This window comes from Macadamia integrifolia, chromosome 9, assembly GCF_013358625.1.
Source record: "Macadamia integrifolia cultivar HAES 741 chromosome 9, SCU_Mint_v3, whole genome shotgun sequence".
Taxonomy (NCBI): domain Eukaryota; kingdom Viridiplantae; phylum Streptophyta; class Magnoliopsida; order Proteales; family Proteaceae; genus Macadamia; species Macadamia integrifolia.
Genome location: NC_056565.1, coordinates 16,646,498 through 16,672,890, shown reverse-complemented (window position 1 = coordinate 16,672,890; position 26,393 = coordinate 16,646,498). Strand labels below are relative to the sequence as shown.

Genomic DNA, 26,393 nt, shown 5'->3' with positions numbered 1-26,393 from the left:
GATCAAAATGGCCTTTTCTCTTGTTCCATTTTTTCCTTAAAACTGGAGTCAAACAATTTCCCAGTTCAGGCTCCCCACCTGGTTGCAGTTATTGATCTGATGATTTTTTCTGCCAATCCAACCCAATAATATTATCTTCTGAATGACCATCATCCATCCATAATACAAGTTTCTAAATTACTCTCAATCTGATTGATAAAATGGGTTTGTTAAAAACAGTGTAGTTGATGGTAGATCAATTCTAGGATCATTCTGAACTTCCAACTGACATCAATCTGACTCACAGTTCATACTGTAATTTTGATTCAATTGAGTACCTATATTTCTGGTTCTTGGACCAGTTATTTTTCGGTTTCAACTAGGCTCTCTCAAACAGTCTCATTATTAAGAAAAGATAACAAAGATAAAATATGAGCTTGCTTTATAGCAATTGAAAGTAATTGTTGTTGTTTTGAAGTCAATCTAGTCACTGGCTTAGATGAATCGATTAATTAAACTCATGTTTCTATAATCAGTTCTATACTGTGGCAAAAGCCTAAAAAAATTTCTCTTTCATTCTTTTGCAGGGTGAGGGGGATTATCTAAATTGTTTCATGTGTTGAGGACTTAGGGTTCCATATTTTATGAATTGAATGAGAATAGTCATATGTTCAAGAATAGAGATGGATTATTTGCTTATAGGGAGAAAGGACCTTGTTCGTTTGGTGTAGCCTATGCCCAGACAGTTGTGTACGAAAGGCCACACTGTTGACTGCCCTCCTCCTCACCCAGCATGTTGAAGATCCTCCTGTGTCCTGCATGCTGGTGTTGTCTATAACATATTGCAAGGATTCTTTCTCCCTTGTCATATTAATAGGGCTCAGAGTTTTGTGCTTGATAACTTTGCTAAACTCTGTAGGGTTCAAGAGTCTTGGCTCCTGGTATCTTGCAGTGCCATATGTCAGTAGGTTGGTGCTTTAGGCTTTAGCATTAGTTCTGTCCATATGAGGCTCTCTTGGTTAAATTTGCTTGGAGACTCCTTACTAAGCCTCAAGATTTGTTGATTAGGATGTTTTCCAAATTCTTTCCTGTGGGACCCCTCTAATCAAATTAGAGTTGATTTTAGAATAACTTATATGACAAGTTACGAGAAAGCCATTTGAAGTGATACAATCATATTTAACAAATTTCGTAAAACACTCCAGTATGGAGGAATGATTTGATTAAAACTAAAAACGTCAAAAGAGTTAGGGACAGACATAAAATGACTTTGGGAGAAGTGAGAAAAGACATATAATTAGGCTTTATCAATTGTGACATTGAATAGAGTTTGATTGGAGGATAAATATCCATGTAGCTGACTCAATTTAATGAGGATAAGGCTGAGTTATTGTTGTAAATTAGTCTTTGCTCGTGGATTTACAGAATCGTGATCGGGTGTACAAATACTAATCGGATGGGATAAGCAAATCCGAGACACATATCCAATGTAGCATCTGCATGGTTTGTAACCTTGGACCATATCGGTCGGTTCACCCGGAATGAATTGGTTTTGATATACTGACTCTTGATCGATCCAATACCGATCCACTGGTACGATCCAAGTGTATCAAAAATAATAAAAACCAAAATTTTGACATAAGATGTATGATTCTTTCTCATACAAGATGGATGATTCATGTAGCCATTTTAAGAAAGAAGAGGGTTAATTTAGGAAAACAAAAGGGAGCGTCAGGAATGACTGTCCATCCAACGGCTACTTCTTTTCGCCCAATAAATTAATAAAATAATTCCCAGCAAACCTAAACCGGGACCCTTAAATTTGACCGTTAGAGCTCTAAGCCCAATAGTTCAAATACCCTCCTTCCTGCTTTCCTCTCTCTCTCCGAACTGTGTGACCGTTGTGAATCTCTTACTCCTTTTCGCTTGGAGAGAGAGAGAGAAAGATCTTCCTAGCATTAGCTTCAACTTCCTCCTCTGCTCCAAAGGGAAAAAACCCAATTTATCAAAGTCGAAGAAGAAGAAAATAAACGAGAATGGATTCAAGCCAGAGGAGGAAAAGCGGGTTGAATCTCCCAGCTGGGATGACCGAATCCCATCTCCACCTTCAAACTTTCTCACCTACTTCATTCCGAACGATCTCTAGCTTATCATCATTGTCTCCTTCAAAGGGAACATGCAGTGACAGATTCATTCCTTGCAGATCCTCTTCACGGCTTCATACTTTTGGGCTGATCGAAAATGCTTCCCCAGTTAAAGAAGGGGGAAACGAGGCATATTGCAGGTTGTTGAAGAAAGAACTTTTTGGGACTGATTTTGGGTCTGTTTCTCCTGCAGGTAAGGTTCAGGGTTCGCCATTGATGAGTCCAAACAAGAATATGTTGAGGTTCAAGACTGATCCATGTAGCCCAAGCTCGCCTTTCTCTCCGTCTGTGTTTAACCATGATGGAGCAATCTCCGGAGAGGTTTCTACACCACCTAAGCCTCCTAGGAAGGTTCCCAAGACACCCCACAAGGTTAGATCCATTCTGGTCTCAGCTCTATTCTACATTAATTATCTCCTGAAATTCTCGTGATCTTCAAGATCTAATTTTTTATATTTGTAGATTGTTCGATGAACTGTTTATCAAATTTGGGTTAAAGCTGATGGAATTGGCAGATTGATGAGAATGGAAAAAGGGCTTTAAATTTTTTTTTTTTTTTTTTTAAAGGATGGCAGGGCCTAGATGCTTCCAGTGTACTGTTGATCAATTTCCCCCCATTTGTTTAAAGGGGGATTGTGCTGAATGATAGGAAGTCAAGATCGTACAGATAAATTGTTGGAATTATATATCAAATATTGGTTTCAAGCCTTGCAGATTGATGAGAATGTAGTGGGATTTAGAAATTGTCTTCTAATGGATTGCAGGTTCTGGATGCTCCCTCACTTCAAGATGATTTCTACCTGAACCTTGTAGATTGGTCTTCACAAAACACTCTTGCAGTTGGATTGGGAACCTGTGTTTATCTGTGGACTGCATCAACTAGTAAGGTTAGTAGGACCCTATCAATTCTCCAACTCTGTGAGGGTTATCCCCGCAGTTTTGAGTTAAACAATGACAACTCCACAACATGGACTTCCCCCAACCACCAAAATCTGCGTAATTTCTTCATTTAAGGATGTTTTCTAGGTCAGTAATTAATCATCTTTTTTATGGTATTTGATTCACTTCCCCCCCCCCCCCCCTTCTCAAATGTCATTAGGTGACAAAATTATGTGATCTGGGACCTAATGACAGTGTGTGTTCTGTCCAATGGACCCGTGAGGGCTCTTACATATCAATTGGTACCTATCTTGGTGAAGTTCAGGTAAGTTTTTGTTATTCAAGATGGAAGCATCTAAATGATACCAAACTTTTACACATTCTTGAGTTTCAGTGAGCAATATGCTAATATGACATTTTTGACAGGTTTGGGATGGCACTCAGTGCAAGAGGGTCCGTACCATGGGCGGGCATCAAACTAGAACTGGAATTCTTGCATGGAGTTCGCGTATATTGTCTTCTGGGAGCAGAGACCGAACCATACTTCAACATGATATGCGTGTCTCTAGTGACTTTGTTAGTAAGCTTTCCGGCCATAAATCTGAGGTATTTTTCGCTTCTAATCTGTGAATAACCTGAAGTGTGGCACATGATCACAGAGATGTTTGTCCACCATGTGTATCTCTTTTTTATGTGTAACAAGAATTGCCCTAGGCTTCTGAAATCTCTGGTTCGGTGTGTTAGTCTCTAAAAACAAGAGCAGAATGCAACTGTGTGGAATGCATAATAACATTTTTGCTTATTGTTTCTACGAATGCGACTGATCATGTTTAAAGCTTTTTTTAGAGTGTAAGCAAGTAGATCTGGTGTTTTCCTGTCTATCTTTCAAGCTTGTGAAAAGTTTTTGTTTCAATTTCAGGTATGTGGGCTGAAATGGTCCCATGATGACAGGGAGCTTGCATCTGGTGGAAATGATAATCAGGTCTATCTAAATCCATTGATCAAATCAGACTTGTTCTGAATTTCTTTCACTCTTTTCGCAAAGTACTAAATCATGCAATGGGTGTCTTGTGTTTTTTTTCCTTCAGCTCTTGGTTTGGAACCATCATTCTCAACAGCCAATCTTAAAACTTACAGAGCACACTGCTGCTGTCAAGGCCATTGCTTGGTCACCACACCAGAGCAGCCTTCTTGCATCTGGAGGTGGAACTGCTGATCGGTGCATTCGCTTTTGGAACAGCACAACTGGCAACCAGCTGAACAGTGTTGACACAGGCAGCCAGGTTTTGTCTGATTTATTTGCAGTCATCAACTTATTCTTCTTCAATGACTGGATTAGACTATTTACCAATTTATTGACTGTCACTTCCAGGTCTGCAATCTAGCATGGAGTAAGAATGTGAATGAGCTTGTCAGTACCCATGGGTACTCCCAGAATCAGATTATGGTGTGGAAGTATCCATCAATGAGCAAGGTATAAGGATAAATGATATTTTGCAATGCGACTGTGAATTATGTTTCAGGAAAACCTAAATGGTGTGAAATAAGAAAATGCTCAAATTTGTACATGGACTTGTCAAATTGTTCTATATTGTAAATGTACCTCTTTATCCATAAGCAATCAATGTGCTGAACTGAATTTTGATGTGGACAGGTTGCAACCCTTACTGGTCATAGTTTGCGAGTGTTATATCTTGCCATGTCACCCGATGGGCAGGTAATTTACTATCGATTATGCGCAGATTTCCAAGTTTTTAACCCAAACCAATGTTCGATTTGCTCAATCATGTCTATGTATTCATGATGATGTATATGTAGATGTATTGATGATGATGTAAGCTTATCTTCTTCAAATTTTGGTAGTTTAAACTGAAACTTAACTTTTCTGGCAGACTATTGTTACTGGAGCAGGGGATGAGACCCTTCGATTTTGGAATGTTTTTCCTTCCTTGAAATCACCTGTAAGTATTGTGGTCATGTTTGAGTATCAAAGTTCCCATTCTACTCTGATTATCTCTATTCCTCTATAGTTTTTGCCTCATAAATTCACCACTCTTACCAAGCTCCTTTTTTCATTAAAAATGTGCAGGCACCAGTCCGGGATACTGGACTTTGGTCACTAGGACGAACCCATATTCGATAATGAATTTGTTTGCAAAAAGATGGAAAGAAATTTAAGAAGACAGCAGCCTACTGACCACCCACCCATTTCCTGGTTTTCATCATTGTATTTTTCTACCTGAAACTAAGATTGATAATTCTCCCAGCAGTTTTCCAAGTTTAACCCAAACCAACTATACAGTACACGCCTCCTCATTTCATTGTTTCCTTCAGAATTGTAAAGTGCCTTTTTTTTTTCTTTTTACTAAAAATTGTAAATCCACATAAATAAATAGTAAATTATACCCAGCCTCTCTCTCTCTCTCTCTCTCTCTCTTTTCTGCTGCACAACATCTTGTCCCACAACAAAATTTTGGGTTTTCAGTTGTATTCATATCCACCAATCTGCTCTTGGACCTGATGATGCTGTTCATTTTTGTTATTCTTCAAAATAAAAATGAAAAGTATAGAGATATACAATACTTTTTGTTGGTTGGATAGAGACAACTAGGAAGCAAAACAAAAATGAGAAGTATAGAGACATAAAATAATTTTGTTGGTTGGATAGAGAGTAAAGACAACTAGTCTAGCCAGATCCAACTTTGTTTGCCAATCAAATTATGTGATAGATCATCAATATGTGATTAACATAATAGTTTTAGATTCAGGGATCCCACAATCATGCCAATTGGGACCTATGACCGCAGGGGTTGACCATGATTGGACACTCAGCAAAGGAGCTGAAGAAAGAAGAGCTTATTTGCAGGTCCTACACTCAGCTAGTCTTAAATTTTTGTATCTTTACTTTGTATATAATCTTTGTTTAGGGATTTCCAGCGATCCTGTATTTCGAAGAAGGCAATAATTCCTAGCCCTTTTTAAATCTGAACTAATTGCTTCTGTTGGGCACGGGAACCAATCCTAATATCAATTTCCAAAAACATATTAGAAAGTTCTGGAACTAATGTCTAATTTCCATGACAGGTCGTTATTTCAGCTTTCAGCTCTACACTCTTCAGGGCTAGAAAGCTACATGGATTTTAAAAATGTCATCTACAAAAGCAAGCACTTGGTGGACAATTAGGACCCGTTTATTTAGGGGGGGTTTGATGGGGTGGGATTTAAGGGGTGAGAGAGTTGTACTTATTTTCCAAATAACATGGTAAAGTTATGTCTTTGGATGTAATGGGGCGGGAAATACTCTAAGCAACATTAGGAGATGAGCTTTCCTGTCTGCTGATGTTGCTTTGGCTTTCACCCCATCCCCTTCCAAAGTATTTGGTAGGACTTTGTGGGGTGGGAAGTTATTGCAATTAATGATTCTCTTTCTTCATTCCTTTGTTCTCTCTTTCTCCCACAGCTATGTGGTAACCAAACAAGGTTGAGGTGGAAAAGTCCAACTTTCCTCCAACTTTACTTTTCTCTGTCTTTAACCCCAAACTCCACTTTAAACAAACGGGGCCTAACAATTTGCATAGCCACCCCAAGTCCTGAAATGATTACATTTTCTTTGCATTGAGAAGCCTGTAAGGCTTTTTGGACAAAGTTTTCCTTCATAGCACGGATTGAAGGGTCTAAGTCCCCCATAATCGAGTGGATGCAGGGAAACTCGATCCTTACGTATAATTGAGAAGGTAAGTGAAGAGACGCATAATGAAATAAGGTCACATCATTCCATTACTTGCAGAATTCTTTCAGCGAAACTTGTTTCTCTTTTTTCGTCATCTACGACTTGTTCTTTGATTGATTTCTCCACCTACTTCTTCTAGGCTTGGATGTTCTATACTTCTAGTGAACATGGGTGCATAATACCATCTACTTCCAAGTGGCAACTCACAAAAAAAGTTTACTACCATGCCCAGAAGCTACTACCCAAAAGTAGATAGTAGTAGTACATCTAGAATACATGTTTTAATAGGTTTGATATTGTACCCTCATGAGTTTAGCATATCTGCCCATGGCCAAAGGTGGTAACGCAATGCTCTGGGGTCTAACAATACAGCTTATATTTAAGTAACCCAACCTGAGTCTATGCATGCTGCCAAAGAGATTCTGCAATTAAAAAGCGAATACATTGGAGGTCATATGATTGAGTGGAACTACCAAATTTGAAATGCAGCTACTCCATGGTGACCATACCTATCCAGAGGCTGAATTTTCCATATCATCTGCAACATTACTTCAACCAATACGATGTTACACCAAACCTTGCACAATATCAATTCAACCAAACTTTTGCCTCTTTCTCCTTATTTTAATGAAGTAAATAAACCATTTTTTTCTGTAAAGATCTGACTTTTAATTGCAATAGTTCTCAAATACAAGCGTATCCCCACATATAATAGGCCTCAAATCAAAGCCAAGCCTGCCCTGCACAACCCATTAGACCAGAGTCAACAGATTCGCGCCATTTAGCACACCTAGTTTGTGTACACAAGAGAAAGGCCAAGCTCAGCCATCCCAATACTGGGCATGTAATTGTAACAAGTGAAAAAAAAAGAAGGTACACAAGACCAGACAGTTTACCAAAAAATGAACCTAAACTACCTGTATCCAAATTTCCTTGTTCTTTTTTCCCTTTCTTTTTTTCTTTTCAATTAATCAGACCGCACTGCTAGGCAGTTGTTTATTTAATTAACCAGAGCAGCAATCATTTCAACTGAAATCCTTGAATCCTATAATCTCCTCCCTTTGCGAGCTCTCTCTTCTATGTATAACCAGCCGAATAAAATTTTCCTCTGAGGCTTAGGTTAGGAAGACCAAAACAAAGAGAACAATAAAAAGAATCACCAGAAAAGCTATGATCATCATCTGGCCCTTCACACCAGCCTTTTTCATAACCAAAGCCACTTTCTTCTGCAAGAAAAGCAATTTTCTGTTAGATTACTGACAATTGTATTTCATTGGATGAGAAACTACGGAGGGATTTGGCTCAAAGTTAATATTAGTGACACCCCACAATGAATTTTATCAAATCCACGATTTGATCAGAATTTGCACTCCTTCAAAATGAATAAGTGTCTCTAAAAAAGGAAGAAGAAGAAGAATAACCTGAACAAAATCAAGGCGATTTTTTGTGCTGTCCATTTCCACGCTCAATTCTTCTATGAGCTTTTCCTGAAAGCACCCAGAAAAAAATTATTAGCAAATATGGGATTAAATGATTACCAAAAAATGTGACAAAAAGTCACAAGAACAAAGCATAAAAGAAACAGAAAACCATAATGTTACATCTAAATTCATGGCATCACACAGAACACTCGAGGAATACTTAAGCCTCGTATTTCCTGCCACTTTTAACATACAAATTTTCTTACCAAAACCAGAGACATGAGGAGTGGCATTCCTAAAAAAGAAAAGAAAAAAAAAAAAAAAAACATTGGCTCTATGCTCTTTAGAAAAAGTAAAACCTGGATCATTTCAGAAAAGAAAAATGAGATGCAACAGTCTTATCTGAGGAAGTAAAGTGAAAAAACTACAACAATTTTTTTTGGGTTTAAGACCAAAAAAGGAAAAAGAAAAAAAGAAATCAATAACAATAACCTGTCCAAGCAGTTCTTCATGGATTGTAAGCCCTACACCTCCGATTTTCTCCACACTTGCACTAAGCTCATCCAGCTCTTGATCTTGTTGCCTACAAATATTAAGAAAGAAAAAGCAAAGACAATCAAACGAAAAATTAAACCTGTTCAATTGACAAGATGAAATTTGACAACAAATAACATAGAGTAAAAGGAAATCATTAGATATTTCAGACACCACACCATTAGAATTTTAGAGAGATATCATTCCCCGTCCATTTCTTACTAATGAGGGGAAAAAATACTACACCTCACGGCTTATAGAACTAGGCCATTACAAAGGTAATCCCAGAAACACTTGGCCCAAGGCCCATATGATCCAGTGGGGACTTGAAATGAAGCGTAATTAGGCCCAATTATGTTGGGCTGCCTTCATCACTTTTATGTTTAGAAGAAACTTGGACTGCAGAAGATACAATTGGAAGAGTCCACTACAAGGTAGGCCAGATGCTTGAGCTGGGCCACTAAATTCAAAGGTGACTTACCAAAGGATACCCTGTCTACGTGTAGCTACCCATGAAGGAAATTTTCTTTTCACTGCTACCAGGGGAAACCTTATTCCCCAAATTTATTAGCTATTTACAAATGCAACCCATTAACAATCAAACCAGCAGAGCCTCAATTCATCACAGGCTCAGCTTGCAAGCTACTCAGCTAAGCTAAGCTCAGGATCAGCTCCTAGTGATTTTTTTTTTTTTTGATACGTAACTGGTAATATTTGAGTAGAAGCAAAGTTACAAAAACAGTCCACAAACAACAGCAACAACAGAACGGCACATTAGCACACAACCCACCCAACACCAACCACCCCCCCCCCCCCCAAAAAAAAATATATATATATATGTATATATATACATATAAGGACCCCAAAGGACATAAGGTCTAAGCAACTTTTAGCATGATGTCACATGGCAAGAGATTCTTTCATTTCTTCCACACAACTTGCAGCAACATTAAAAGTATCAGATAAGATACTGGTTTATGCTGTCAGAAATAAAGGAAGAAGCTCGACCCAGGGACTTCAGGTAGTGGTGGTATCATACAATAATATGAAAGTTTGAATGTTGGTGTTTCCTCAGGACCAATAAGAGAATAGAATTCTGTTAGAGCAAGTTGATAGCACTAAAAAACTGGGTGGAGTTTCTGACTAGAAAGGCATTTTCTTGTGGGAGTGTTGAGGGAGACTCATCAATCTTACCCAACGATGGACAGTCCAGCGCAGGAACCATGGCATTACACTCATTACGTACGACCCATATGCTACCTCATTTCCCAAATACACTTTTAACTCTACTTGAAACCTAGATCTGCTATTGAGGTGGTTGATGACCTAGCAAAACAAAAGGTTGAGTATCCAATAGTGTGTTACGGAGATGATACTCAATTGCGATTCCTTTTGTTCTTTGCGTCTTTTGGGCAACAATGAGCTTATGCATTTGGAGATTTAGCAGCATCTGTGTGCATGCTAGCATTGTTGTTTTTGTTCTTGTTATGATTGGAATAGTGAAAAGGGAAAAAATTGAATGACCCAGAAAAAAAAAAATATAGTCATACAAGCAAATGGAAAGAATGAAAGAAATTAACGAAGAGAGAGAGAGAGAAAAAATACTTTATGAGAAGCAGTTGCCTATCTGATTCAGAAGATATAAAATCATCGGTATCATGTGCCATGTGGTAGTTGGATCTGCCTGTCTGATAAGCATGATCATCAGGAAGCCTCATTAGTTCTTGACGCATCCCACTCAGACCAGCAGTGACTGAGCTGTTATTTTCCTTTCCAGCTTCCACTGCTTTCCTCACAGAACCCACCTAAAGGAACACTATAATCATTTTAGGAAATATAGTCCAAATTTTGAACATAGTGTATGATAAAACCTATTCAAATTTCAAAATAATAAGAAACTCAACTAATTGAACAGTTTTAAGTACATCCCTTACAATTGAAGGGCAACCAATTTACCAAATAAAATATCCAAGGTCACCAAGTTTGGTAAGGTGATTGGGATTCTACCTGTGTACGAGCAGTGCTGGTCCATCTCCTTCGTTTTTCAAGTTCCACTTCATCAATGCCATACCAGGCAGGATCTCGAGCTGCCACAGTGATGGTCTTATTCAATTCATCCACCTTCCTACGAAGAAAGTAGGTCTTTAGCAGCCATAGATGAGATCTGATAAATAATCAAGACTTATAAACAAGGAGGTGATAAGAACAACAAGAGAAGCAGGAAATATTAAAGAGCTTCGTGTCAGAGCGAGTATGGAGCGTAAAAAAAAAAAAAAAGGCATACCCAGTGCAGGCTCCCGCCACTGCAGGGGCTGGGGATGGTCATAATTTACACAGCCTTCCCTCACTTCGTGGAGAGGCTGTTTCCTGATTCAACCCCGTGACAACTAGGATTGAAGTAATAGTTATCAATTGTTTGAAGAGTTACACATGGAGAGGTAACATGACTGCATGAACCATAAGGTTTAGGTATTTTAGTATTGTTAAAAACTTAAAAGCATATATGTAGTAGGGTATTTCTGGTATTTACAATAGTCCAGGGGTGTTTACTAACGAAGTTACCCACCTTTGCCTTTATTTCCCTCAAAACCTCTTCTCCTTCTTTGAAAAATCTCGTCTATCTCTTCAATACACTCTTAGGCTATATTTTGGTTGTCAAGAAATAAATATAAAAGAAAAGAAAAAATTCAATAAAAAAAATTGAATTTGAGAGAGAGAGAGTGATCTAAGAATGACTACAATGGCAAGAGTGGATTTTGAAGAGAACCCCTACCAAGTCGATAACTATATGCATGATATGTGCCAGAGGGTTCATCAACTCTCATCTCTATGAGAAAATTGATGGGAGAGACCCCTCATCAATTCTTTATCTTTATCCTCAATTTTTACTGCCTTTATTGTTAGCAAGACAAAGGAGCCCTGAGGATGCCCTAGTAAGGAGGAGTGATCTAATTCACAGAGCTAAAAGAGTTAGGGGAAAGCCTAAAATGACCATAGGCGAAGTGAAGTGATGAGGAATGACATGCATAGTCTCAGTCTGGTCCCAAGTATGACCTTGGATAGAGCTTATTGGAGGGCAATGATCCATGTAGTTGACCCACTTAGCTAAGTTTCTCCTGAATTTTTCGGTTGTGCTCCTTTCCTCTTACTTTCTGCTTCTTTCTTTTCTAATTTTTTCATCTTTTCATCTATTCCTTCCCCCAATTCTGTTTTCAATTTTTTCTTATTTTGTTTTTTTATGGATCCATGTAGCCGACACCATTAAGTTGTACGCCCTTTTTTTTTCCAATCAATCCGTCTATATGCTTATCATTCCTCCATATTTGATTCCTAGAGGATCCTTGATCATGAGGGGTTTCTCACTTGCATGTTTCCCTTTTGGTTGTTTTTCTTTGATTAGGAAAATAAGCACCTTGCATATGTGCCTGCAGGTTGAGGAATTATATTCGTTGGACCTCGAATGGGATAAGGTTGAGTTTGTTGTTATTGTTGTTGTTGTCGTATTTTTAGTAGAACAAAACACATGAAGATTGTCCCTTAATTCACAAATCCTATCTTCAACAACCAAGAATATTGCTTCTTTTCTCCCCATTCTCTAGTCCTCCAACAACCATAGATGAAGTTGAATGGGCTCTTGCGGCTACAATTTTAGACCAATACTGACTTCTGAGAGCGTTGAGACTCGAGAGAAATAGGGTCCATGGCCTAATGCAGGCTGGGGAGTTGCAGCCTGAACTCTATAGGGAAGTGAAGGATTAAAGAAGTTAAGACGTTCAGGATTTCAAAGTTATTTGTTCTCAACAAGGTAGGGAGAACGGGAGAGAAATTATGTTAAGTCTTCGACCTGACTCGGCAAGTTTCTTTGTGACTCGGTATAAAAACAGTCTCTCGTGACTCGGGCAAACTTGGACCAAGTCTCGTCATTTTTTAATAATTGCTGAGCCTAGTGCCTACATGAATGTTGATCAAGTTTCGCCTCCTGGTTTTCCAACTGTGGTATAATTATCACAAAACATATTTGTTGTCATATCTGCCATGTAGCAGATTGATGAGGCAAATTCAACTGCTAGATATATTGAGAATGATCTGGACTGATGGTTTTCGATGTTGCCAATGTGGGGCAAATCTTCCATGCCACACTAATTGGCCCAGCCACAATTTTCTTCAAGTATGAAATCTCAAGAGTAAATTCGATGCAGATTTGGAGATGGGTTGTCTCTGGTACTCATGGAGGGTTCTAGCCTTCTAGGGAAGGTAATGAAGCCAGTTCTTGGGGTGGGAAGTCGTGCTTTGAGTAAGCCTTGAGTCAAATTTGACCCACGTAGGAGTTGGGTGAGTCTTCTTAGGTCATGGAATGTTGCCTAAGTAAATTAGTCTTCTTAAGTCAAATGACTATTTTATCCCTCAATTTTGGGACTTTTGAGCAATGCTCATTAAAGTGTCCAACAGAAATGGTCAAAAACGAATTTTTGTCATAATAGATAAATAGGTCTCGAGTCTCTTGACCCTATTATGGTTTTTTGTGTTATTCTTATATATATTAAATAGAAATAGGGTTCATAAATGATTGTCATAAAAATAAATAAATAAATATGAAGGTGAAAATTGATGATTGAGAGAACAAAGTGAAAATTTTAGGTACCTAAATTCAATCATAAATAAAGTAGGAGAAATAGAGGAATATGTTGCACAAAGAATTAGAATAAGGTGGGAAGAAATGGAGGGGTCTGTCTAGTGTTTTGTGTGATTGATGTATTCCTTTAAACTCGGAAAAATTTTATAAGACAGTTATACGACCAACAATGATGTATGGATCTGAATGTTGGCAAGTGAATAAACAACATATAAACAAACTTAAAATGGCTGAAATGAGGATGTTGAGATGGATGATGGTAAAACTAGAAAAAAATAAAGGAACGAACAAATTAGAGCTAATTTAGGAGTAGATCTAATACATGCTAAGTTGTGAGAAAGTCGTTGAAGGTGGCATTGATGTGCAACGAAAGCCTTTGAATTCTCCAGCAAGGAGGGGTGATTGATTTAGATTGAAGGAGTTATAAGAGCCAAGGGTAGGCCAAAAATGAATCTCAGAGAAGTAGTGAGGAAAGACGTGCATAGTTTAGGACTAATAACAAGTATGGCTTTGAATACAGTAGATGGAGAAATAGATCCACGTAGCCGACCCTAGTTAGCTGGGTAAGGCTGAGTTGAGAGTGCCATCTTTCAAATGTGCCCATTGAGGACGTACGCAATCCTGCCGAGCCTCGTAAATCTGTGTGTATTGCTTGTTCTTGTCTTTCCATTACTTTCTACATCGTTTTTAGGGTTGCGTTTCTACAGTACTATGTGTAACTGTTGAGATTTAGTCGATCTAGTATGTGATCCTAGTTGCCGGCTATATCATGCTTTTCTTTGGTTGTAATATCACCTACTGGATACTACAATTTTGGGAATATGTCAGGTAATGATAAGTCCCTACCAATGATATTTTGTTAAGAAAACCAGTAAAATGTACTGTAGCAGGGGCATTCTTGTGCTTACCATTATTGTCAGGGGCTTACTTGTAATTAGTCAAGGTTTTACTTGTAATTACAGAATGTTTCTTTTATACACATGAGTGGGAGGTCGATTAGGAATTCTTTTTTTCCCAATCAACCAGTCTTTTTTCTTCTCTCATTATCATTCTTTCTTCTTCTTCTTTTCTCTTGCAGATCCTCCTTCCTTGGATATGTTTGCTATTAGTGTCGACTCTGATTTAGTGACATGGTATCAGAGCAATCCTGATCAATAATCTCCTTGATTCTCTCTTCCTTATCTCATTCAAAACTCAGAATTCAAGAAGCATTCTGAATCAATTTCTCTGCTGAAGTTTCTTTTATAAAACTCGGTTGAGTGCAGTGCAATGATGATTATTGCTCCTACTGTGTTTGCTTCTGTGTGCTGACTGCTGAAGACTCCCTCCCTCATTATTCATATAATTTTAACAAGTGATAGATGGTGCTGTTCTCAGATCTGTAAGTGTAAGTTTCACCTGTTTTCTTCACGCGACAGTACGTTGTAATTAGGTAGCAAAGCATACAATAGGTAATCACTGTGATTCGAGCTGTAATACCTGCCAGTCAATGCTTTCACAGCTAGCAAGTAGCTCCTTCGTGAGATGGACCTGCTCTCCTGTATTCGAAGGCATGCGCTCCCATCGGTGGAAAGTGGACAACAGTTTATCAATCTGAACAAGAAATCATGAAAGTTAGGCCTGCATCTTCAAGAATCCCAAAATATGATTCATTGGTCATCAATACCCAGTCACCAAAAACCTCATTGAAATGATATATATCAATAATGGTCAACCATAACTGCAAGAACTCATGTAAAATTGTCCATGTTTAGCCAGCATGATATAGGGGAGTAAAGATGCCAGTGAATGGCCAGTGGCCGACTAGAACTGTAAAGAGAATTGCATAGAATTGAAGATAAAAAAAAAAAGAGACAAGGGACTGTTCAACATAAACAGTAGTGCAGCTTGACCATCAAATCACCATTAGAATATTGTGGAGCCATAAAGAAGATCAAAGCTCCTGATTAAGTCAGCAACAAAAGGAGAGCCAAATTATTATTTTTTAATCCCCACCACATATGAGGTTCTGCAGTCCTGGCTGTGAGAACACGAGATTCTTGTGTCTCAACTCTCAATCCAACATCACATGCCATGGCAATGAGAAAATTCTAACCCAGAAGCACAATAAGCAGCCTCACCCCCACTTCACGGAGAGGCTTGTTTCCCGACAAGATGACCCAGAAAATGAGGCAAAATCAAAATTAAAATTCCATATGCAGTTCACACATTCTTCACCTCCCTTGGATTAAATATGGACATTTTGAAGACAATACAAATTTTTTTTTCATAAGCAATAATATATAATTATTTGAACTTTGAATCTAGAGATGCTAACACATAACAGCATTTTTCTCAAAAACAATCCCCTATGTTACACATTTAATGCGAAACCTTAAAAATGACATTTAAGCACTAATGTACTGCAAAGATTTTTCTTCTACTTCCTCTTTGTTAATCAGTCATAAACACTGAATCCAACATACCGAATCATCAAATATCCAAATTCATGTTCCTTCATTCACTGCCAAGCAAGTAAAACAGCCCTAACCATCACAGTGGAATTATAGTTTTTGCTTCTCTTTTGGGAAAGAGAAAACAATAAAACCCTTAATACTATTGATTTTCTTCCCTGACTTATTGTTGTAGAGGATATAAGTTGATAGTCCATAACTAGAAAGTACAATAAAATCCATACAAGCAAAAATAGAGAGGGGGCGGGGCACAGTGGCCTCCACATTTCTCTATAAATATCACATCTCCTTCATATGTAGGTTGAACCAACCATGGGTCTGCCCTTTCATTGGTCAAATGCAAAACTTGACACCTACTAAATTCAAGCGATTAACATCAAAAATAAATGATTTTGGGATCAATGTGAAAAATAATACTTTAATCAAGAAAATAAAATAAATTCATATAATCAGGCCTCCTCCTGACAAAAAATATTTCAAATAACTTATAATTTCTAAGAAAAGTAAGTACCAGGAGAACTCATTTGTCATGAACCTAAGTACACATGAAATCAATTACTGCATTCACATATCATTAAGTAGTCTTCACTTACAGATTCCTGAATCTCCTCTTTAACTATGTAAAACGGATCTTGAGCTGATGACATATTTTCCCTCGATGTTATTGACCTACATAGACAGAGAAATTTAATTCCATAAATAAAAAGAGATCAAGTACAAATTAACAAACAAATTCAAAATGAATGAATAAAGAAGTTTACGATTAAATTTATGGCTTAAAGACTTAATCACTGAAAAGATGATCCAAGTTGAGAGACAGCAGTAGATTTAACTAGGGATCTTTGGCAAGTAAAGTGAGACCATCCATTTTCCATTGTAGTAATATAGTTATTGCAGACTTTTTATTCCTTGAACATTCTAATATACATTCTAATGCAAACCATATTTATTAAAATACCTATACCGTTTTGCCAGATCGAAGCAAAGGTATAGAAGTCGTTGAAACAGAAATCAGGAAGGTTGAGAATATATAACTACAGCTGTCAAAGCATCGCGTAGAACGAATTGTGACCAAACGGAATTATTCGATTAGCTGTTAAAACATGGATTTGGTCATGGATTATATCCATCCAAAAAGTTGCTACCCAAATCCAATTATCGAAGAAAACCCAGAAAAAATAACAGAAATTAAGCAAACAAAAATGAGACAATGTGAGAGAAAATGGAACCTACCTGAATTGATTTCAGCTGCAGAAACTCAAAAACCTTGTACACAAACAGTTCGTGCGAAGGAACCAAACAAATCTTTCATCGCAGAGGTAGAGAATGATAGAGATGAAAATCGAAATTAACCTTAAAATCTTTAGAGAACATTTACAAACAACAATTCTTCAAGAGAGATAGAGAGGAGTAATGCCTACCTGAAAACAGAAAATCTTTGGAGATCACTGGTTTCTAATGATTTGCATCAGACCTGACGTGACAAATGCCCAAGTAACAGATAGTTTTGGAATTTGGATACTAACTGCTCTCGTAGGTATTTTGAAGCTTCGGGATCTGAGTTCCAAATCGGTTTTCTTTGGACGAATATCGTCAATGTGGTTTTTATTTATTTATTTATTAATATTATTATTAAACGGTGAGTCGTATCTCGTACGTCCGCAACAGCATTGACCTACGCTGTGAGAGTTATATAAAAACCGAAATCGGGGATTGAATCAGTTTGAACCGACACGGAACTGAATCAGCCAGAACCGTTCCAATCCAACTGATTCAATACTGTTTTTGGCCCAGAATTGGGATCGGCTGAAATATTAATAAAAAATTATTGATGGGTATAAATGTCAGAACGAGATCTTCTCAGGTGTGCCAGTAGGGGTGTCAAAACCTAGCCAGAGCCAATAAAACTGATCGAAACCATCCGAGAAAACCCAAATCAAACCAAATTGATCCTTATTGGATTGGTTTTGGACTGAGGTATGTTCAACCGGTCCAAATTGAACCGATCAATAATTAAACAAAAAATCAAACCGAATAAAACCGATAAAAAAATAAATGATTAAGAGATTATAAATTGGTGAATTGACCATCCATTTTTTACAATATGATTGAGAACATATTTTATTGTAAGGGGAATTGTTACAAATCATTGAATATTAGGTTATGAATAGATAAATTGATTTGTAAATTGCAATAATGCTTTCATTGATTTCTTTGTTCACCATAGAAAACTAGTTGGATAGTTAAATGAATAATTGGATAATAGGGAGTGAAATGAATAATTGGATAATAAGGTTCATTTTGTGATTTCAATATTAGTTATCTTCTTAATAATTTGTTATCCATTGGTTTCAATATAAGTTATCTTTCCATTACAATGATAAAACGTGAATTTAATCATAAATTTAAAGTGTTTTTTTTGTCAAATCTTGTCATTATAAGTTAAAAGTGTAAGATTCATTATGGTTCAAGCCCAATAATAAATTGATCTAAACGAATATTAACTCGATATTGAAAAACCGAAATAAACCGAAACCAAACAGGATCGAAACCGAAACCGACCAAAAATCAAAGTTTCTTAACGGATTGGTTTTGGTCTCCCTCATTCCTAGACCGAAATCAATTCAACCTGACCAAAACCAAATCGAACCGTCCAATTGACACCCCTATGTGCCAGTCCTCCAAAGCACACATCAAACTGCTGAGATATAGTTGGGGTGTGTGACTTGGTGTTGTTAGTATCATCCGTTGTACATTGGAGAGGATCGGGTCCATAAATGTAACCAATTTTTTTTTTTATTAAGAATATTTTATTTATTTTTTCAATGTTTGGGGAAAAAAAAATTTGATGGATTTTTGTTTTGATGGATCATAGCTTTTATATGGGAAAATGTTGGTATGCCGTCGATATCATAGAAAAAATTATAATTAATTGCATGTAATTAGATCAATAAAATCCTGATATTGGTATGTAATGATTCAGGCTAATTAATCCGTTTATTTGGCGAGATAATGATAAAGAAAAATAAGAGAAGAGTTTACAAAGGAGATTCATAATAGGTAAGTTTAGGAAGTTTCAAACTAGATATTGTAATGGTTATAAGCCAACTCTTGTTGATGCTTCGAATAATGATTCTAGAATCCGATTGAATAGAAGGCGCAAATGATTGGTTTACGTTATGGAAAAAAGACATGTATATGTGATATTAGATATTGACTAGTTATATATCTACCCATTGTGTCTATCTCTCTCTTCCATTTTTTTCTGAAATTACCCCCATATCCTTCCTGAATGATACTCCATCATGTGTTCCTATTGGTGCTATCCGCTAGCATACTTGATATCGGCAGCATACCTATCCCTCTCCCCTTTTATATAAATATATATATATATATAAATATATATTTTTTTAAAAGGTAAGAAGTTTTCCCAAACAAGAACCGGAATCGAATATCAAAACGAAAAATAACTGTTTAAATCATATTGAATCGAACTGAAGAAGAATTGGTATGAGAAAATGAATCTTCCTCAATTTGATATGGTATCAATTTATTAGGCAAAACCATTTGGTACATATCAAACCAAGTTGAATTGCCTATTTTTTCATATCAAATCAATATCATATAGGTTGAGATGCCAAATTTACTCTTGGCACTCTGCACCTACATCTGTGTTTCTGGGATTTATTTATTTATTTATTATTATTATTTTTTTTTTTTAAGAAAGCTTATTTATGAAAGTGTGTCCAACATGAGGTATCTAAGTGACATATATCAGATAACCCCAAAGTGGATGGTGCCCAGATTATCTCATATGCACAAGACAAGGCCTTCATAGCCAGAGAGTTTAGTCACGCTGTTAATCTCCCTATAAATGTAGTGGTAAGAACAAATCCTACAAAAAGGTGTTGTGATGCTTAATGTCTATAAATTCCTTTTAATATGGAACAATACAATGAACTTTATATGCGCCAAAGAAGGAATTATACATGTAATATACCTTGTTGTTTTGGTAATGGTATTGAAAATAGATTATTCTCGAAATAGTATAGTTTTGGTATCTCCTTTTTTATTTTGTACTGAATTGAAACCATATTGAATTCCCCAAAACCTAACCACTTGACAGACTTAAACCCAAATCGGGCTAAAACCTAAGTTGAATCAAATTTGAAACCAAATAAGCATAATGTTAACAACAATTATCTAGCACAGTTGGTGTAAGAGGAGGTCCCGAGTTCAATCATTTTGGCTTTGCTAATTTCCTATCCTACCTATAAAAAGAAAAGAAGTTCGAGTTCAATTTTGATTTAAGAAAAGGGTAATTTACAGCACCACCCCTTAGAAAATGCCACTATTATAAGAACACCCCATTTGTTTCATCAAATTAAACTCAACCGCTAGTCACTGTTAAAGAATATACCTTATGTGTTGATGTTAGCTATTATATTTTATTTTAAATACCAAAATGCCCTTACTAAATATTAAGTACCTAAAATACCCCTCCGATTCAGAGTGAGAGATTGAAAGATCTCTTTGTGACTTTCCGTGATGAGCAGGCGATGAGGGATGCTATTGAAGGGATGAATGGCCAAAGCCTCGACGGTCGTAATATTATCCTCAATAAAGCACATAATAGAGGAAGCAGTGGTGGAGGTGCTTGCCATAGTGGTGCCTGCGGCGGATACGGTGGTGGTGGCTACAGTGGAGGTCGACGTGATGGTGGTGGTGGTAGGTACAGCCGCGGTGGTGGCTGTGGATACAGTCGCGGAGGTGGTTGTGGATACTGTCACTGTGGTGACTGTGGTGGTTATGGAGACGGTGGATCTCGTTACTCGGGTGGCGGTTCCTCCGATGGCAATGGGAGGAACTAGGGTTTGGTAGTGATGTTTTAGGGTTTGATGTCATGTGATTCGTCTTTTTGACCGATGGGGCTACTCTTCACTGTTAAACAGAGGTTTTCTGACCGATGGTGACCGTGGTGGTTATGAAGATGAACCACTATTATAAGTGATTCATCTTTTCCGACTGATGGTTTGTTATTTATGGAGTTGTGATTGGAGTCCTCTGATATCGTATTAATCATCTTACAAATAATAGAAAAATATATGGAATTTTTCCATTAAAAAAAAAAAAAACTCTAGAGAGAGAGAGAGAAAGAAAGAGATGTCGGGAGAGGAATTGGGTTTAAAAATAGAGTTCTAGTGAATTGGATATAATGGTCATTTTAACTCTTTACTGTTAAGTGACTAATGGTGGGGGGGTCTAAGTTTAATTTGGTGAAAGAGAGGGGGTGTTCCTATAATACTGACATTATCCAGGGGGTGGCGTTGTAAATTACCCTTAAGAAAAAGGTTCTCATCCGAATTTCAGTTCATCCAAAGAAATACTCACTCATCATTTATTATCAATATTAGTAAGATTAGTGCAACTCTCCCATGAAAGCTTCGACATTGGATTGGATTCCTCTCTTTAGTGCCCATCGCTCAAAATGGTCCATATCCACCTGGGTGAATGACACATGATGAGGTAAGGCTCGAAGAACAAGGCACCAAGAAACGTTGGATCATCACCTTGTCATATGTCTCTTGCCCAGATAACTAGAGTAAAACCTGATGATAAGGCCCTAAAGAGGAGCCGAATCCACCGAGGATGAAAGCAACCTATTCTACGGTTGGATTGGAGTTAAAATATAGTTATTATTCCAATCCAACTCTGGTTTATAAGTACCACGTAGGCCAACGAAATCTTAAAAAGCGCCAATACCCCTTTTAACTATATCAACCTTATCCTTCTCTGGAAAGCTCGTCTCTTAACTCCTTTTCCCTTCCCGCCTCTCACCCAAACAAAGCGAAAATGGCGTTATCTTCTCCTTCCGTTCATATTCCTTCATTTCTAATTCAACCCAGAAAGCTTCCATCCATATCCACTTCACTTCTACAGGGTAATATCTCCAAACCCATTCGGTTCCGTTCTTCTTTTCGCAGATTCTCTCACTCCAAAACACTCAAATGCTTTTCTCAGAGACAGTTCACTGAAGAATTTGGGAGGTTGTTTTCAAACTTAAACCAAGTAACTCTGAAGAGGGAGCCAGGTAAATTAGTTGTAGTGAATTCTAACTTAAATATTTTAATTCCATTTGTTTATTGATTACTAGTTTTTTTGTTTGGGTTTTCCTGTTTTTACATTGGGAGGCTCTATACAAGTATTCAGTGATAGGGTTTTGATTTTTTGATTCCAGGAAGCCTATCCAGTGCAATTTTTCTGGTTGCTGGAACTACGGTGAGCATTATTTTGTTCTTTTTTTCAGTGTATCTTGTTTGTTGAGTCTTATTCTTTTGGGAAGAGTTGTTTATTAAATCCACATGAACTTATTTGAATATTCAGTCACATTGCATCAAATTTAGGTATGTGCCTTTGCATATTATTAACATGACAAGAATTATGGGTTTATGAGTTGTTTTATGATTCTAATGAAAATTTCAGGTCCAGAGAAGATAAAATATTAATTCAAGGAAACTATAACCTCCATGGTGCTTGCAAACACTAGTTAATCAATTTTAATCACATTCTCAAAGAAATTATACTATTGATATTTGATATGTGGGCTTCCTCTGTTTGCTAGCTTGTAGCTTGGTTGGCTTTCAATTTTTTGGGCTTATCTACATAACCTTTAATCTTCTTCTTCTTCTTTTTTTTTTTTTTTTGGATTTCAGCTCAATCAGAAACTTGACTAAATACTTTGATTGCAATTGCACACCTGACTAAAAAAAATATAGAAGGAACCCCTGAAGTATAATTAATTACAGAAAAGCTCATGCAGCACATCTCAATACTCCCCCTCAAGCTGGTGCATAATATCGTTCATGCCCAGCTTAATATCCATGAAGAAAACACTTTGAAACAAGGCTTTGTTTAACATGTTACCCGGATGACTTGTTGAACTGACAAAAGGTGTGGAATAATCTTCCGTATCTACAACATCTCTAATGAGATGATTATCAGCTCTACATGTTTAGTTCTCTCATGGAAGATTGGGTTACTAGCAATATAAATGGTTGCTTGAATAACCACAGATCCATGCATTTGTTGACTGAACCCAAGTATTTGAACAAGAGACCTTAGCTATTTAAATTCAAAAGCAGTATGAGCCATAGCTCTATACTTTGCCTCTTCACTAGACCTAGCCATCATAGTCTACTTCTTAATTCTCCACTTGACAAAGGTTACCATCAAAAAAGTTGCAATAACCAGTTGTAGACCTTCTATCATATTAAGCTTTTAGTCCAGTGAGCATCAGAATAGCAAAATATCAATGTGTTGATGGGGTTTGTAAACAAGACCTTTCCTGGAGCACCCTTGAGATATCTCAAAATTCGATATGCTGTCTCCTAGTGGGCTTGCTTAGTAATCTCCATAAACTGACTGATCACTTTAAGAGGAAATGATATATCTGGTTTGATGACAGGAATTAGTAAAATTTGGTATATTATGAAAATAGATTAGCAGGAAAAACAGAATACAATATCATGAATTACTGTGAACTGAATGTAAACGTTCTTATTGAGGTGACTCTTTCTGTATTATATAGCTTATTTAGGTTCTTTGCTTTTCGGTGTCAATTGTCATTCAATTGTACAGGTAGGAGCAGGTATCCTTGCTATTCCTGCAGTGACACAAGAAGCTGGATTTCTGGCCTCTGCAGTTACATGTGTTCTATGTTGGATCTACATGGTAATAAACTAGGCCCAGTGACTTATCCTCGGTGCATCTTGTTTTATTGAACAATATTGAAGTTTCCTCTTTCTTATTTTGCTTTTGAATTCTAAATGTCTGCATGATAATCCTCAAGTTGAATTAAAATCTGTTTACCTTTGTTAATGTTGACGTACTTCTATTTGTAATAGTTATTAAGAAATGACATCAATGCTACAACTATGCAATTGATTCAGCTATTGGTTGTATTCAAGAGAAAAAATTGCAGTTTTCTGCTCAAATGTTTTGAGATTACTTCAAAAAATTGAGAGTGATACTTGTGAATTTTGTTTAACTGGAGAGGCCTCACAGTCACAGTTTAGATTTGGTTTCTTTCTTCTTCCTTTCCTTCTATACAAATGATCATTTTATACTGCTCAGAGAATCCTTAGGCTACAAATTCTGTGCAGGTTGTGACTGGATTGCTTATAGCTGAAGTGAATGTGAATACTATGTGCGAACTGGGTTCTGGTGGTGTCTCATTGGTAATATCTTTATCCTTAACTAATTATGCAATCATGTTCCAGGTTATTAAATATGCGATGCTCCCTGCATGTTAGAAAACAATTTCATATATAGTTTCTAATGTTGGCTTTGATATTCATTTCAGCATTTATGGGCAAAAGTAAGAACATGAAAAATTTATGTGGAAGCTTTATGTATCCACCTCTCCATGCATATGTATCCAATCATCTTTGTATTGCTAATTGTCAAGGTAACTGAGGTCTAGTTCCAAAATGCTTCAAGAATGGATTATGACTAAGGTGTTTGCCTGCTGTGATTTGATGAAAATTAATTTTACGAAATTATTTGTTGCTTATGAATTGAAGGAAAGATGGATAGAAAAATGTTTTATCTTCTCTTTCTGCTCGGTATGGTGAATACTGTCAAATTTCTGTATGATTGATTCCAATCTTTTTCATGATTTTCACAATAGAATGAAACATAAGCTGAAATAACTCGTCTCGACCCTTGATTGATTTTCTTTGGTGCTATTATTGTTTTTCTGAAGGTTTCTGTTGTAAATATTTATTGATATTCTGTTTTGTTGTGAAGTATTTACTGCCCTAACAAAGTAACCACATATAAAAAATTTTTCATAGCGTTTGTGAGGCCATTCAAATTGTTCTGAAATGCCTTCCTACCATTCCAGGCATTCCCAGGTTGTGTTCCTGTTCTTGGACATGCTTGGATATACACTAGGGTGTTGTTCTGGTGTAAACATGTGCTGAACCAACTGTTCTTGCATATCTTTGACCCCATGTAAGCGGGCTAAATGTTAAATATATGTTACAACTACAAGTCAGAAATGAGGTCGTTTTGATTTTACATGGGGTGGGATTTTTTATTTTTTTATGGGGTTTACTTATCATGAGCAAAAATATAAGGTCTAAATATTAGGTGTTTTGGGGGGGGGGGGGAGCAAGAATTAGTTCACTTTTCTGAGCCTTAGGGAGCTTGCTATGTTTTCAAAAAGTCGAGTTTCTATTCTTAGATGAGTTTTAAGTTGATTGAAAAAGTCTTTCTTGGAGTTTTTATTTGTGGAAGTTTCTTTTTCTTAAATAAGGGAGTCAAGTTTGAAATCCTAATGTAGTTAGGATTTTTTTTTTACCATGCATACGAGTCTCTATAGAGGATGCAAACCTTATAGTTTTGGTGGATTAATGGATTGGTTTATGGAATCACGGGGAAGGGAGTGGGTGTCATATCCTATTGTTGGATGGGAAAACCTCTGGTTTGTTTAAGATAGGAAGATTTTCTTTCTATCTTCTTCTGCTTCGTCAATGTTGTAGTTCAAAATTTCAATCAAAATGCTGAAATTTTGACTGGTCAAATTTCGATCAAAATGCTGACAATTTGATGGGTTATCTTGGTTTTGAACCTGGTTGAAATGTAAACACCAGTGACTTGACAGGTTTACAAGGATTCAATCGGAATTTCATTCGAAAATTATTGAAATTGTGTACTGCTTACCAATTTTATGATTCTTCATTCCTACTGCATATTTCAATAATTTTTATCGTGTAGAATATGCTACATAAGGGAAAGGATATAATACAACTTACACTAGCAACCTGGGGTCCAAAGCCAAACTACCACTTTGGTTTTTGTTTTCGCAATCTAAGTTCAAACATGTGTAAACATGCTTAAATAGGTACTACATGACCATTTCGAGTTGACATATGAAATGGACCATATTTTGAGCCCATTCTGCCGATTTTCAATGGTTATTTCAGTTTTGACCAGGGTCAATCCTGGTCACAGTCCCATAACAGGTTCTTGTTTCTTGTTCTTTCCCTAGTTTCTTCTATTTTTCTAAAACCCTGTTCAGTTCTAATTTATTCCCGTCCCACTTTCCCTTGTTCAATCCTAGGAATCTAAAACCTTGGCTGTCCTACATCATTGTGTCTGTCTATTTCATTTTGGCGAGGAAAATTAGAGAATATGGACAGTTCATTAACTGTATGTGGAAAGAAGGGAAGGAGAAATGTGGCACCCTCTGAAGTTGCAATTGTGACTTGCAGATTGCGACATTTGGCTTCAGTTTTGGAAATGTGAATGCTAAATGGATCCTTATACATATTACTGAAATTTTCTCATTGCATATAGAAGATGCTGACTGTTGCATGGATTGTCTGAAATACATAATAATATATTTATTTTTTGATGGATTTTTTATGCATGTATCTTTTTTTTGTCAGTTTCTTGAGTTTTCTGTTAGCTGTAGGTTTTATAAGAGTTGCTTGAAATTTCTTACCAGTTGCTTTGGGGTCTGCTTGTTTTTGTTGATATTTTGGTTTAGCTGCTTTACTTGTATACCCTCCTTTTAATAATAATAAAAAAAAATCTCAGTCGAAACCTGGTTTC

At 36.8% G+C, this 26,393-nt stretch overlaps 4 protein-coding genes across 7 annotated transcripts in view; 3 read left to right on the top strand and 1 right to left on the bottom strand.

Annotated features, from left to right (window-relative positions):
* Positions 1-1,849: 1,849 nt before the first annotated feature.
* LOC122088205 (protein FIZZY-RELATED 3) lies at positions 1,850-5,411 on the top strand. Its single transcript, XM_042657392.1, has 10 exons — positions 1,850-2,495; positions 2,888-3,010; positions 3,223-3,327; positions 3,429-3,608; positions 3,922-3,984; positions 4,091-4,285; positions 4,375-4,476; positions 4,657-4,719; positions 4,895-4,963; positions 5,092-5,411. The coding sequence occupies exons 1-10, from the start codon at positions 2,016-2,018 to the stop codon at positions 5,143-5,145; spliced, it is 1,434 nt and encodes a 477-aa protein (XP_042513326.1). The 5' UTR covers positions 1,850-2,015; the 3' UTR covers positions 5,146-5,411.
* Positions 5,412-7,376: 1,965 nt separating this feature from the next.
* Positions 7,377-17,366, bottom strand: LOC122088382 (syntaxin-61-like). 3 transcript variants are annotated; one of them, XM_042657642.1, is made up of 9 exons: positions 17,195-17,366; positions 17,007-17,078; positions 16,367-16,442; positions 14,800-14,913; positions 10,695-10,808; positions 10,293-10,492; positions 8,646-8,736; positions 8,154-8,219; positions 7,377-7,958 (listed from the first exon to the last, which is right to left on the bottom strand). In XM_042657642.1, exons 3-9 carry the CDS (start codon positions 16,418-16,420, stop codon positions 7,848-7,850), a joined length of 750 nt encoding a protein of 249 aa, XP_042513576.1. In that variant the 5' UTR covers positions 16,421-16,442; positions 17,007-17,078; positions 17,195-17,366; the 3' UTR covers positions 7,377-7,847. The 3 variants fall into 3 exon arrangements, with proteins under 3 accessions (XP_042513576.1, XP_042513577.1, XP_042513578.1); XM_042657643.1 differs by lacking the exon at positions 17,007-17,078; XM_042657644.1 differs by lacking the exons at positions 17,007-17,078; positions 17,195-17,366 and adding an exon at positions 16,535-16,734.
* Positions 16,877-20,644, top strand: LOC122089565 (glycine-rich RNA-binding protein 1-like). Its single transcript, XM_042659297.1, has 2 exons — positions 16,877-17,092; positions 20,285-20,644. The coding sequence occupies exons 1-2, from the start codon at positions 16,877-16,879 to the stop codon at positions 20,642-20,644; spliced, it is 576 nt and encodes a 191-aa protein (XP_042515231.1).
* An 898-nt stretch (positions 20,645-21,542) lies between these two features.
* Positions 21,543-26,393, top strand: part of LOC122088901 (tyrosine-specific transport protein-like) — a 106,375-nt gene continuing 101,524 nt past the window's right edge. Inside the window, exons 1-4 of one of the 2 annotated variants that reach the window (XM_042658265.1) lie at positions 21,543-21,864; positions 22,012-22,052; positions 23,412-23,504; positions 23,936-24,010. In XM_042658265.1, coding sequence (XP_042514199.1) covers positions 21,627-21,864; positions 22,012-22,052; positions 23,412-23,504; positions 23,936-24,010 — 447 coding nt within the window. In that variant the 5' untranslated portion in view covers positions 21,543-21,626. The remainder of the gene's footprint in view (positions 21,865-22,011; positions 22,053-23,411; positions 23,505-23,935; positions 24,011-26,393) is intronic. The other variant, XM_042658264.1, reaches the window with a different exon arrangement.

What these genes read in the sequence shown, in the direction of transcription:
- LOC122088382 (XM_042657642.1), bottom strand. Translation starts at nt 16,420, where the DNA reads ATGTCATCAGCTCAAGATCCGTTTTACATAGTTAAAGAGGAGATTCAG. An exon ending in GTGAAAGCATTGACTGGCAG is followed by an intron (nt 10,809 to 14,799) that starts GTATTACAGCTC and finishes CTTCGTAGGAAG; the next exon opens with GTGGATGAATTGAATAAGAC. An exon ending in ATCGCCTTGATTTTGTTCAG is followed by an intron (nt 7,959 to 8,153) that starts GTTATTCTTCTT and finishes CTTTTCTTGCAG; the next exon opens with AAGAAAGTGGCTTTGGTTAT.
- LOC122089565 (XM_042659297.1), top strand. Translation starts at nt 16,877, where the DNA reads ATGGATTTGGTCATGGATTATATCCATCCAAAAAGTTGCTACCCAAAT. An exon ending in ACAAATCTTTCATCGCAGAG is followed by an intron (nt 17,093 to 20,284) that starts GTAGAGAATGAT and finishes CCTCCGATTCAG; the next exon opens with AGTGAGAGATTGAAAGATCT.
- LOC122088205 (XM_042657392.1), top strand. Translation starts at nt 2,016, where the DNA reads ATGGATTCAAGCCAGAGGAGGAAAAGCGGGTTGAATCTCCCAGCTGGG. An exon ending in GTGTTGACACAGGCAGCCAG is followed by an intron (nt 4,286 to 4,374) that starts GTTTTGTCTGAT and finishes TGTCACTTCCAG; the next exon opens with GTCTGCAATCTAGCATGGAG. An exon ending in TTCCTTCCTTGAAATCACCT is followed by an intron (nt 4,964 to 5,091) that starts GTAAGTATTGTG and finishes AAAAATGTGCAG; the next exon opens with GCACCAGTCCGGGATACTGG.